The following is a 13,405-nucleotide window of genomic DNA, read 5'->3' as shown; positions in this document are numbered from 1 at the left end:
TTACATCAGGAGACATGAGCAGGCTAGATGGGCCGATGGGTTCTTGTCTGATGTCACATTCTATGTTTCTTTCATCTTAGCCCCCAAACAGACTGCCTGAGTCATCTTTTTTGGTACTACCTATTTGAGTCTACAGACCAAAGAGTGTTGTGCATCCCTTTGAGCACAATAATGCGTACCCACCAACTTCTCAGGTGTGGCATGAGCCGTGAAGGAGTGGGACCCGGTCTCATCTGATTTCTCACCTCCCTGGTCTGGTTAGGGGAATCACAGGGTCTGTGCAAATGGGCCATGCTCTCCACTTTCCACCAATGCACAGTGCCCCAAAATTGAGACTGTCCAGTGAAAACCGGACTGTTGGTAGCTATGACAATGAGGAAATATAAAATGTTGTTGCACATATTTAGCACACTGAGCAAAAATTAAAGTTTTCTTATAGCCATTAGAAAAACCCCACTATCCTTAAAAACTGCCTCAAATCAGAGACTGAAAAGGGTATCGGCAGTAACAATTTGACGTGTTTTTTTGAATGGTTTTTGCTGGGTTTGCACTGAATTCTTGCTTTGTTTTGATGATTTATTGGTCATTATTATTCTAGCAGCCTTTTGTGCTTTTGTAGGTTGTGCGTTCCCCTAGTTTGTTTGTTTTTTGGGTATATTTGTAGGTTCTGACCAAACCTTAGGTTTGAGCCGCCCCTCGTCCCACATGGAGGTCTCATTAATGGTCTCCAGAGAAGGCTTTAAATTGCTTGAGAGTCACTTGGGTTACAATGCACTGCCGTCCCAGTGACTCGGCTCCTTGGAAAGCAATATGACCCGAGCAAATAGAAAGCACCAGGGCTGCGAATAACAAAGGGCTCCTTTTTTAATATGACATAATAATAAAAGCTACATTTTAAAGGTACAAGAACCCATACACAATATTTCTCAAACTAGGTTTTAAAACCTATAAAAGTTTTACCAGTAAATGTAAATCCAAAGGTATGATTGAGTAAAATTAATTTCTTGTTTTTATTTCCTTTTATTTGCCAACACCCAGTTTGGCACATTTGCCCCAGATATACCACTCTGCCCCTAGAAATGCCACCTCCACCGGCTGCCAGAGAGGAGGATCCAGGTCCCCCCTGGATCTTAGTCTTGTAGCCTGACCTCTATTATAAGACGAGGGGTATTTTTTTTTGTAAATAACATTTGCTGTGGGAAAAAAACCCTCATCTTATGTTTGAACAAATCAATTCAAGTAACAATTTTTCGATAATGAAAATTGTTGACAACTATTTTCATGATCGATTATTATCGATTTTATCGATAAGTTGTTGAAGCCCTAGAAAGGACTTGCCAAATTTGCTGTACTTCGACGTAGTGGCTGGATAACCAAAATATACGGCCATATAATGTGACAAACTCCACATTATCTATGCCTCAGATGTCTTGCTTTGTTTTATTGAAATGCTTGATAGGTATCTAGAGTTCTGTGGTTAAACCCCCCTGATAATCAATTATTAAAGGTTTTTAAGGTTATTAAAATTGGAATGATTGTTAAAAAGATGATGATTCCTCTTTAATAACTGATGACCCTTTGTTATTTGCACACCCTCTGCCTTAATAACCATTCCTACTTGGCTTCAAGAGCTGCTTTGCTTATTTATATAACTAAGAAACTTCGTTGTATAGCATATTTCATATATGCAAATATATCTAGAAAACATTTCATTTACGTCTAATACACATCTAAAGCTCAGTGAAATATACTCAGCCACAGCAAAATCCTTAGATCCTAGAGTACAGGGACACCAAAGTAAGAAAAAGAAGAGTTTCGATCCCTAAAATGACATTTTTATATATAAACACTTGTCATTTAAAAACCCTAAATGATCTAGTTACTAATAATGAAATAAAATATTACTGTGATGGGAAAAGTCTTTGAGAACGGTGCACCTTATTGTGTACGGTATCGCATCGTTACGTTAATCCAGGGCTTGACAAATTTGTTGTGAATCTAGGCGCCAGGTAAAAAAGTTAGGAGCCAGGATTTTTTTAAACTAACAGTTGGTCAGGAGTGATCTGATCATCATCAGCCCACTTACTAAAATCACAGCGTTTGACCTGGAAGCACCCTGGACTTTCAGGTCAGTGCTGTTTTTTTTTTGTTTTTTTTTGTTTTTTTTTAACTCTTTCGATGCTGATGTTCCATTGGAGCACAGCATTGACTGATATTTAGTCCCCACAAGCTTGTGGGGACAAATGTTAACCCCTGCAATGCCACGAATGTGTCATACACAATTGTGGCATTGAAGGGGTTAACGCTGCACTGTCGCTCTCATGGAGCGATCAGGCAGCAGGGGGGTGTTGGGGCTGGTCTCCACACTCATGGGGAGACCAAAGAACCCTCTCCCCTGTCCCTGAAGCTGCCTCTGGCAGCTGGGAAGCAATTGCTGGTCTATAGACCAGCCATTGCAGGGGGAGTCTCTTTGATGACGACTGTAGGCTTCCATGCCTATAGGAATCATCAAAGGGCTTGTGGGGGCTCGTTTTTGCTGTTGCTGGTCTGCCTGGGCTTCCAGGCAGACCACAAGCAGCAGAGTCCCGTACAAAATGGGAATTAACCCCTAAATGAAGGGCGGCATTGAAGGGGTTAACGCTGCACTGTCGCTCTCATGGAGCGATCAGGCAGCTGGGGGGTGTTGGGTCAGGTCCCCACACTTGTGTGGGGGCCCAATCAACACACAACCCCCTTCCCTGAAGCTGCCTGTGGCAGCTGAAAACACGATTGCTGGTTTTCCAGCAACCGTGTTTTCAGCCTACAGGATCACTCCGTGGGAGTGATCTCAGGCTCGGGGGCGGGCTCTGTGTGGCTGTGCTCGCTGTGGTGCCCCCGTGTGGTGACTCAGCCTCTTACATCCACAATTTTTTCTGGATGTAAGAGGCTGACAAAACCTAGGCGCCAGGACAAAATTCTCTGTCGCCATGGCGACCTGGCGCCTGGGATTTGTCGAGCCCTGCGTTAATCCCGGGCTACATAAAGCAGAATTATTATTTTTTTGTCCTTTTGGGACATACTTGTCTAGATATTTCAGAGTATATCAACTGTACCATGGTATATGATGTCACAAAGGAAGAAACTGTATTGTGAGGTCTAACCCTCTTTTTTCTTAATTTATTGTCATTTTATGTTGGTAAGAAGATCTAGAGTCTCTTTGCCAGGACGCATTCCATCCTTCAATTCATCCAGTCTGGTGTTACAAAGGAAAAGCCAAGGAGACTTTGGCTACTGGATGAAGAGGAAATGTCATCTGTCATCTTTAGAACAGATGGAATCGGCTGGCATTTCGTTAGGTGGCGATTTGATGTTAATGTCGGCTGGTAAGGCGGAGCTGAACGCCGACTCTCTATATCATCCCACTTGATGGTCTGAAAGAACGGATGTTCTCTGATTTCTCCTATGACCCCAAGGCGTTGCTGAGGATCCTTCTGTAGGAGATGCCTCAAGATATCCACAGTTTCTTCGGTGAGCTCTTTGGTGTACTTAGGTTTGTCGAACAGAATGGAAAAGACACTTATCTTCCCATCTCTGCCAACACGGAATGGGAAAACACCATTAAGCATCTGGAAAAGCATCACCCCGAAGGACCACCAGTCCACAGCAACACCGTATGCTTTCTTCAGATGTACTTCTGGGGCCATGTACGGAAATGTGCCGCAACATTCTGCTGTCTGTGCGTCTCCAAAAATTCCTTCTGCAGCAAGACCAAAATCGCAGATCTTTACATGGCCCTCTGCATCAAGCAAGACATTGTCGGGCTTTAGGTCACGGTGTATGATTCCCTGAGAGTGGAGGAACTGGATGCCACACACTGTTTCAGCTGCATAAAATGCAGCTGAGGTCTCAGTGAGACAACCCACCCTGTTCAGATATGACCGTAGGCTCCTTCCAGCCAAATACTCCATGAGAAGTAAAGCGCAGGTCTCTGTTTGGAAGGCCGCGTATCCATGGCACAGGAATGGGCTGTTTCGAGCCACCTCCAGGATCCTCCTCTCTTTCAGTATGAGTGTTGGCTGCATAGCTTTCTTGCGGATGATCTTAACCGCTATCTGGGAATCCCTGCCAGGAACAGAAGCCAACATGACCTTTCCAAAGGTGCCTTCTCCCAGCACTGAATGAAAAGTAAAGGAGAGCACTGACATTGGGAGAATGCTCCTAAATCGTTTAGCAGGAATGCCACTTTCCTCCTGACTCCTGCGTCTTTTAGTGGCAACCATTCTCCCCCGCTGCACGTGCTGCTCCAGGTGTTCATTTGCCTGTTTTTCCTCCTGCTGCCCCAGATCCTGGCTGTTATCCTCTCTCTCATTAGCAGCGGTCTCGTTCTTGCTTTTGAGTACTAAGACTCCACTGGCCGAACGCTGGTTGCTTTCACCTCTTGTTCTCTGTCTTACAAGATTTGTGAAAGCTACTCTGAATCTTTTACAGAATGTTCTCAGTCTTTTGGGGCAGCATCTCTTCACGCACCACCTCAGTCCACAAAGGAGGCAGCAATCCTCCACAGCGATTGGTTCGCTTTTCTTGTCCATATTTGGTTTGGTAGTTGGTAGCAACACTTCAAGTTCACTATGTGATAGTACCTTGCAAGTGCCGGGTGCCCAACTGCACTAAAGAGAAAGAGGCGTGGCGCTCAGCTTTATAGGGGTGATGATGTCACAATGCACTCGTAATGTCACAATGCACTGACCAGGTTATAGAACAATGAAGGTGCTGCTGTGCTGTTTTTGTAGATATCCAACAGCGATGATAAATAACCAATAATGCAGTTTTATGTGTAAGTTTAAATGATTATTTCATTTATGTAACATGAAAGCTGATGTTTAATTTTTGAGAGTAGACTGTCATGGTACGCACTTGTATACGGCAACAAATCCTACATAAAAGTAGGGCTGCAACTAACGATTATTTTAGTTGGCCGATTATTTTTTCGATTAATCGATTAAGCGGATAAAAAAATGCAATTTTTTTTCAATTTAAAATAATGTAATAAAAAACTTACAATTTACACTTTCATCTCTTTATCGCAATGGCCTCTCTCTATTCACCTTCTTATTTTACTGACATAATAATAAAAGCTACAAGAACCCAAACACAGTGTTTCTCAAACTAGGTTTTAATACAAAGTTATTAGTAAATATTAATTCATATGTTAACTATTTTTCATATTTAATAAAAACTATGAGAAAAAGCCTTGTTGAAATTTTTTTTTATTTACCAAACTGCCCCCGGTTATGCACATCTGACCCCCAGCTTGCCACTCTGCCCCCATATATGCCTTATACCTCTTATGTGCCAGTGATATGCAACTGAGCCCCCTGATATACCTTTTACCCCCAGATATGTTTTATGCCCCCCTGATATGCCTAATATCGATATGCCTTATACCCCCTATATGCCCTGAAATTCATAATACCCCCCCATACACCACTATAACTCACCCATACACCACTCTGGCTCCTCCCCCTCCCATACACCACTCTGGCTCCTCCCCCTCCCATACACCACTCTGGCTCCTCCCCCCTCCCATACACCACTCTGCCTCCTCCCCCTCCCATATACCACTTTGCCTCCTCCCCCCTCCCATACACCATCTGCCTCCTCCCCCTCCCATACATCACTTTGGTCCTCCCCCTCTCATACATCACTTTGCCTCCTCCCCCTCCCATACTCCACTCTGCCTCCTCCCCCCTCCCATACTCCACCCTGCCTCCTGTCATCAACGGAGGTTCACAAGACACCAGGGAGCCGGGTAGAGAGGCAGAGTGCCGTTACTCACCTTCACTTACGCTGAGACTTCTATGAAGCTGCAGTGAAAGTTCCTGTCAGTAACGGTGCCGGGTAGAGAGGCAGAGTGGTGTATGGGAGGGTGGCTCCCATACACCCCTCTGACTCCTCCCCCCTCCCATACACCGCTCTGCCTCTCTACCCGGCACCGTTACTGACAGGAACTTTCACTGCAGCTTCATAGAAGTCTCAGCGTAAGTGAAGGTGAGTAACGGAGGCTGTCTGTGCGATGCAGACCCCCACCGGCTGACAGAGAGGATGATTCTCTGTCAGCTGGTGGGGGTCTGCACGATGCGCACAGCCAGCCTCCGTTACTGCCCTTCACTTACGCTGAGGCTGCAGTGAAAGTTCCTGTCAGTAACGGAGCCGGGTAGAGAGGCAGAGTGATGTATGGGAGTGGGGAGGAGTCAGAGGGGTGTATGGGAGGGGGAGAGAGACGGAAGTGAGAGACCGGCCGACAGTGAGGGGAATCCAGGTCCCCTGCAGCGTTGCGGGGGATCTGGATTCTAGTGTTATAATCCGATCTCTGTTTGAGATCGGATTATAATTTTTATAATCGATAAAAATCGATTCGATTAATCGATAATGAAAATCGTTGACAACGATTTTCATTATCTATTATTATCGATTTTATCGATTAGTTGTTTCAGCCCTACATAAAAGAAAACAATAAATTCAACAGCTTTAGAATTTTGTGTAGATTCTCAGGGAGTGTTCTGTATCCAAATAAGTTACGTTTCCTCTTTTGGGTGATGTCATTTTCAAAATAAAATACCCTATATATAGTAGGCAACTGGCCCCTTGACACCCCAGCTATAAAATGCATGGATTTACCAAGCAGCTTGTGGTCCCCAAACCTCCCATTTAAAAGTACAGGTACTCCATGATGAGCAATCTACTTCTCTAGGAGCTCAAACACAGTTTATATCCGCTATTTATTGAAATAATTGTAAGTTATTAATTCAAAGTACTTCAAAAGTAGAAAACTGACAATATGGAAAAGATCAGATCAGATCAAACTCTAAATCTAATGGGAAATCTGATAATGGAATATCACAATTTCTTTATTAAACCCTTAAAAACCAGGCTATTTTAACAGTTTTGCGGTGCTCCTGTTTAGCTGTTATTTTTTTCCTCCCTCATTTAGTTTACTCACACAAGTTATTTCTTGTTGTTTTACAGGACAAGATGGGCTTTCTTCAGATATCATTTGGATCATATCATGTAAGTTCTCATAAAAAGTAATAAAATATGATGATAAATTGAAAAGAGCACCTTTTTCTCACTTTCATTTGAAAAATCATTTACTCCTCTACAAAAGCTAATGAAAAACAAAAAATGCTAAAAACATTCTATTTGTCCTGAGTTTCAAAATACCCACTTTTTATGGTTTTTTTGTTGTTGCTTTTTTGCAAGTTATAGGGCAATAAGTACAAATAATAAGTTCAAATCCGGTCGTTCTGCTCCCATGTACTATTTTGGACATGTTGGAGACCGCCCGATCCAATTTACCTATATATATATATATATGTATACAGTATCTCACACAAGCGAGTACACCCCTCACATTTTTGTAAATATTGTATTATATATTTTCATGTGACAACACTGAACAAGTGACATTCTGCTACAATGTAAACGAGTGAGTAACAGTGTAAAGTTCCTGTCCCCTCAAAATAACTCAACACGCAGCCGTTAATGTATAAACCTTGGCAACGAAAGTGAGTACACCCCTAAGTGGAAATGTCCCAATTAGGTCCAATTAGCCATTTTACCTCCCCGGTGACATGTGACTCTTTGGTGTTACAAGGTCTCAGGTGTGAATGGGGAGCAGATGTGTTAAATTTGATGTTGTCGCTCTCACACTCTCATACTGGTCACTGGAAGTTCAACATGGCACCTCATGGCAAGGAAGTCCCTGAGGATGTGAAAAAAAATTGTTGCTCCACATAAAGGTGGCCTAGGCTATAAGAAGTTTGCCAAGACCCTGAAACTGAGCTGCAGAACGGTGGGCAAGACCATGCAACGGTTTCACAGGACAGGTTCCACTCCGAACATGCCTCGCCATGGTCAACCAAAGAAGTTGAGTGCACGTGCTCAGCGTCATATCCAGAGGTTGTCTTTGGGAAATAGACGTATGAGTGCTGCCAGCATTGCCGCAGAGGTAGAACGGTTGGGAGATCAGCCTGTCAGTGCTCAGACCATACGCCGCATCAAATTGGTCTGCATGTCTGTCGTCCCACAAGACTTTTCTAAGGATGATGCACAAGAAAGCTTGCAAACAGTTTGCTGAAGACAAGAAGACTAAGGACATGGATTACTGGAACCATGTCCTGTGGTCTGATGAGACCAAGATAAACTTATTTGGCTCAGATGATGACAAGCGTGTGTGAAGGCAACCAGGTGAGGAGTACAAAGACAAGTGTGTGTTGCCTACAGTCAAGCATGGTGGTGGGAGTGTCATGGTCTGGGCCTGCAGGAGTGCTGCCGGCACCGGGGAGCTACAGTTCATTGCGGGAACCATGAATGCCAACATGTACTGTGACACACTGAAGCAGAGCATGATCCCCTCCGTACGGAGACTGGGCCGCAGGGCAGTATTCCAACATGATAACGACCCCAAACACACCTCCAAGGTGACCAATGTCTTGCTAAAGAATGTCTCCAGACCGAAACCCTAGGTTGCTGTGTGTATGTTACAGTTTGTGTATGTGTGTGCGTATATGTGTAGGTATGTTGCTGTGTGTATTTGTATAAGTGTGTTACTGTTTGTGCGAGTATGTGTGTGTAAGTATGTTACTGTGTTTGTGTATGAGTATGTGTAAATACGCTACTTTATGTATTATTATGTGTGTGCAAATATGTTGCTGGATCCCCCCTTCTCAGCCAACAAAGATAGAGGTGTGTTTGTTACAATGTATATAAGTGTGTGTGTTTATATGTTAGCATGCGTAAGTATGTTTATATATTTGGAATAGCGTGTTTCTGCGTGTGTAAGTATTTCACTGTGTTTGTAAATGTGTTTGTGTAACTATGTCACTGTTTGTTACACCGCTGAGTGACCTCATGATGATGTAAGTCCGGCAGACAGGTGTATGTGCAGTTATACACTACATCTTTAGTTGGCCGATTATTTTTTCGATTAATCGGATAAAAAAATGAATGTAAATTTTTAATTTATTTAAAATAATTTAATAAACAAACAGGATGTTAAAAACAAACAGCAGAATACATTTTTTTTTATAAAATGCATTTCTTGTTTTTATTTTCCAACCTGCCCCCCCCCCCCCCAGTTATGCACATTTGAGCCCAGGCTTGCCACACTGCCTCCCACATATGCCTTATACCTCCTCATATGCCACTGTGCCCCCTGACATGCCATACTGCCTCCCAGACATGCCACACTGCCCTCCACACATATGTCTTATATCCGCTATATGCCTTATACCCCCTGATATGCCACACACACCCAGATATGCCTTATACCCCAGTATGCCTTATACCCCCCAGATATGCCATAGTGCCCTCATGGATTCACAGACCCGTTCACATCACACTGACACAATACTTTTATAAATAAATACAGGATTAATCTTCACTGCCCCCCAGGATTTAGATTCCCCTTAGTTTGCTCCCCTTTACCTCTAACTGCACCTTAAGTTAACTAATTTAACCCTTTAATTAAATTAACCCTCAGTCCTCAGCATTAAATTAACCCTAAAGACCCCATCAACCACAACTGCCCCTAAATTAACCCTAAACACCCCATCGACCACAACTGCCCCTAAATTAACCCTTAAAACCCCATCGACCACAACTGCCCCTAAATTAACCCTAAACACCCCATTAACCACAACTCCCCCTAAACACCCCATCAACCACAGCTGCCACTAAATGAACCCTAAACACCCCATTAACCATAGCTGCCCCTAAATTAGCCATAAACACCCCATTAACCATAGCTGCCCCTAAATTAGCCATAAACACCCCATTAACCATAGCTGCCTCTAAATTAACCCTAAACACCCCATTAACCATAACTGCCCCTTAATTAACGCCCACCTCACCTAACTTCCAGCAGCCCAAATATTAATTTTATACTCACAATTAGATGAGTGTCACAGCCATGTGGATGCTATAAGGAAAGGGGCGGGGCCAATCTGCCCCTTACTGCAGGGAGGGACTAGAAGAAGGAAATGGGCGGGACAATCATCAGTGACTGACTGCAGAGAAGAACTGCAAGTAGTAACTGCTGCTGTGAGTCACACTGAATGAAACGGAATATAAAACGAGGGGTATTTCAGGGAGCATTTGCTCTGAAATAACCCTCATTTTATAATCAATAAACACCGATTCAACTAATCGATAGTGAAATTTGTTGGCAAAGATTTATTATTATCGATTAGTTGTTGCAGCCCTAATGCCCATGCAGCGTACAGCCGGACATATCTAGACGCTGCATCACCCGACCAGCCCCAGGCGCATTTCCTCATCATGGTGGATGAGCAGTCTGGACCCGGCTGGGCTGGTTATCATTTGGGGAAGACTAGCCCCAGGCAGCCTTTAGTGGGTGTGGAGTGGGCAAGGAGCAGACGAGAAATGGGTGCGATCAAACAACATTCCACCGTCTGGATAATGACAAAACTGGTTTGGATACCATGGCAAGCAGGAGAGAGACCAGGGTAAATCTGAAGTTTTCCTAGGTATGGGGACGGTATAATCAGTGACAGTATGTATGCTGCTATCAGGTCCAGGATGTCCACAAGCAGGAGAAGTGGGCACCTCTTTTCCCCAAGAATCTGAAAAACTTTTCACCAGCAGATGTTTTCATGCCCATGTAAACCGTGTCAACAGACCATAGCAAAAAGGGTTAAGGAAATATTTTTTAAACTGAGCAGCTCCTAACAGCAACACAGCTATTCTCCCATAAGATTATGGTTATGTTATTCATACCCTATTGATGCATCATTAGACTATTTCCAAACAAATTTAAAAGGGGCAGTTTTTTTAACGCATATCTGAGTGGCCCCTTTACACTTTCATGATGTTCAGTATAATCTGTATATGCCTTTTCACCCCCATTTCCCCGTGCAAGTTACTGTGCAGGCAGTGGGTTATGCTGAATATATCTCCTGCCATATGATATTTAGGAAGTCACAAATTACTGTAATAGCTTCTTTCTTCGGAAAAGCTCCCTAGGACATTAATCTGTCCTTTGAAGCAGCGGTGTAATGGAGACCCTTGCAGCCAACCCTGTTCAAACCTCTGCTTGCCTAGGGCCATGTATTCCACTAAACTGGTATGTTAAAAGTGTGTACCTATGTAAATATTGTACTGTATGTGTATGTCTGTATGTTGGGTTGTGTGTGTGTTAGTATGTTAGTACGTTATTGTGTGCATCTGTCTATATAATATGTTAATGTGTGTGCATGTAAGTATGTTACTATGTGTGTGGGTGCATTAGTGTAAGTGTGTTATTGTGTGTGAGTATGTTACAGTGTGTAACATTGCATTGTATGTATCTTTTCTTATCACACCAGTAAGCCAAATAGATTCAATCATACCCAGGACAACATTTGTAGCACTTGGGAGGCATATACCACACAAAGCTCGTACCATCTAATAGCTTTCTTCAGAAAGTCCTTGTCCTTAGAATGTTTGCTGAGTATGAAGGGACCACAGGGTACCACAGCCTTAAAGTATCTCTATTGTGTATAAGTATCCTTATTGTGTATCTCTATTTGTAACTCTTTTGTATTACACTTTATATTTTCTGTAGGCAAATGTTGTGGAACAAAAAAGAAAACACGAAATGCAAACTAAATAAACCAAAATGTAAAAATTCAAAAATAAACACAACACAAAGCTTCCAATGGTTTTGAGAAATAATTTACTGAAAGAACAAATACTTTCCTCTATATAACCTTCTATAAATAGATCCTAGAGTGACATTGAAAGTTTCCGTAAATCCCCTCCCCTGACCACACCTTTAGCCACGCCCACAAAAACAAGTGTCCATCTGGCTCTTTCAATCTTTGCTGTGTAAGCATAAGGAAGGGTTTAGAGGAATTGCTGCTCCTTTTTGGATCTGCTGGGTCCTGCTGATTACGTTTTATTTTTTCCCTTTCACGTGATGGCTCTACTCCACTCCAAAGCACAGAGTGTGGTTCCATAACCTCTCCAATGCTGGCAGAGCCATTCCCAGGTGATGTAATGGTTATTGGGATTCATAGGAATGTGTCTTGTTGTCCATCCAGATAATGTTCCTACTCTGGAAATGAGGAGCCTGTAAGGGAATGCGATTACCATTTACAAATGGATTCAAAGTCTATATGTGGTGTAAACACTTGAAGGCACTCAGAGGGTCATTGTGTTTGGGATCTGTAATAGTAGGGTTTATGTGATTGCCAGCAACATGACTCCTTATGTTTATACCTGCCCCCCAAGGCAGTCCTCACTCTATAAGATTGGAAGCGCTGTTATTCATGCTGTTTCTTAGGTTTTCTAGAGCTTAACCCCCTACGTTACAGGTGTGCAAATTGGGAGCGTTTTGTTGGGGGTGTGGTCAGAGATATTTAGGATGGGGATTGGGGCAGAAGTGAGCGTGGTTAAAAGCGGGGTCACCTGCCTTGTCCTGATTACTACCTTGGGTGCTCAGAATTGGGAGGATGCTACATGGGAGCTGTAATGTAGGTCTCTGCAGCGACAGATCAGATGATCTCCGTAGCTGGCCCTTGATCTCCACTGCCAACAAAAATCATGAGAGTGGGACAGCTACAAAGGATAGCGCCAAACAATACCTACTTGGAAGGTAGATATCCTCGGTCTTGTTGGATGGAAGAGCTAGGCAAAAATGCTGCAGATTCAAGGACATTCAGGCTCTGGATTTCCCCAATGCTATATTTTAGAAGAGAGATTGGGCAATAGCGAAATACGCTCACAAGGCTCGGTTTTCGTTTTGTGGCAACACTTTTGTGTAGCCTTGAAGCTTCCGAAAACTCTTGCTTGCAGGCCTTCAAAAGCCCCTGATACGTTCCATACATTGAATGTTCAGGTTCTGAAAGACATAAAGAGTTTGTTTGAGGCAGCTCTTGATATGTCATAGTTGCACCAATTGTTTGCAGCGTTTTTCCAGCCTCAACTGAAACTGCTGCTGAAATTCTTAGAAAACCAAGAAATCACCAAGAGTTTCATGTAACGGAATGAAATATTGCGCTGCTGGACGGGGATTTGTGACACTTCTGTTCCTGATCAATGTAATCAGTTTACATAGAGAGACAGTTACTGACTGCACAGACATGGGCGGATTACTTATAGATTTTTATTTACTGAAATATCATTGCCCAAAGCTGAATCAAATCCTCGTACCTTTTCCTTGTTGCAGCATTTTGAATTTTTTTAGAAATAATTCTAATGAACACTTTAGTGAATGGCCATAGATTGCTTAGCCCACCACTACGTCAAAGTACCTCAATTTGGTGGGTCCTAACCTAGTGTTATTGCTTACCATGGAGCTATTTTAACTTAACACGTACATTTTACATACTGCTCACCAACGCACATAACAGCAATACGTAGCTTC

General features: G+C 43.0%; 1 protein-coding gene across 1 annotated transcript; it reads right to left on the bottom strand.

Moving 5' to 3' along the window:
* Positions 1–3,218: 3,218 nt before the first annotated feature.
* Positions 3,219–4,568, bottom strand: LOC149283479 (protein kinase C delta type-like). The gene has a single exon (XM_089497436.1). It carries the CDS (start codon positions 4,566–4,568, stop codon positions 3,219–3,221), a length of 1,350 nt encoding a protein of 449 aa, XP_089353562.1.
* Between the last annotated feature and the right edge of the window lie 8,837 nt (positions 4,569–13,405).

The sequence above is a fragment of the Sceloporus occidentalis genome, unplaced genomic scaffold (assembly GCF_023333645.1).
Source record: "Sceloporus occidentalis isolate IW3139 unplaced genomic scaffold, rSceOcc1.0.p SCAF_103, whole genome shotgun sequence".
In the NCBI taxonomy this organism is placed as follows: domain Eukaryota; kingdom Metazoa; phylum Chordata; class Lepidosauria; order Squamata; family Phrynosomatidae; genus Sceloporus; species Sceloporus occidentalis.
This window is presented reverse-complemented; position numbering and strand designations above follow the sequence as displayed.

Excerpts from the sequence above, each read along its gene's own strand:
- LOC149283479 (XM_089497436.1), bottom strand. The coding sequence starts at position 4,568 with ATGGACAAGAAAAGCGAACCAATCGCTGTGGAGGATTGCTGCCTCCTT.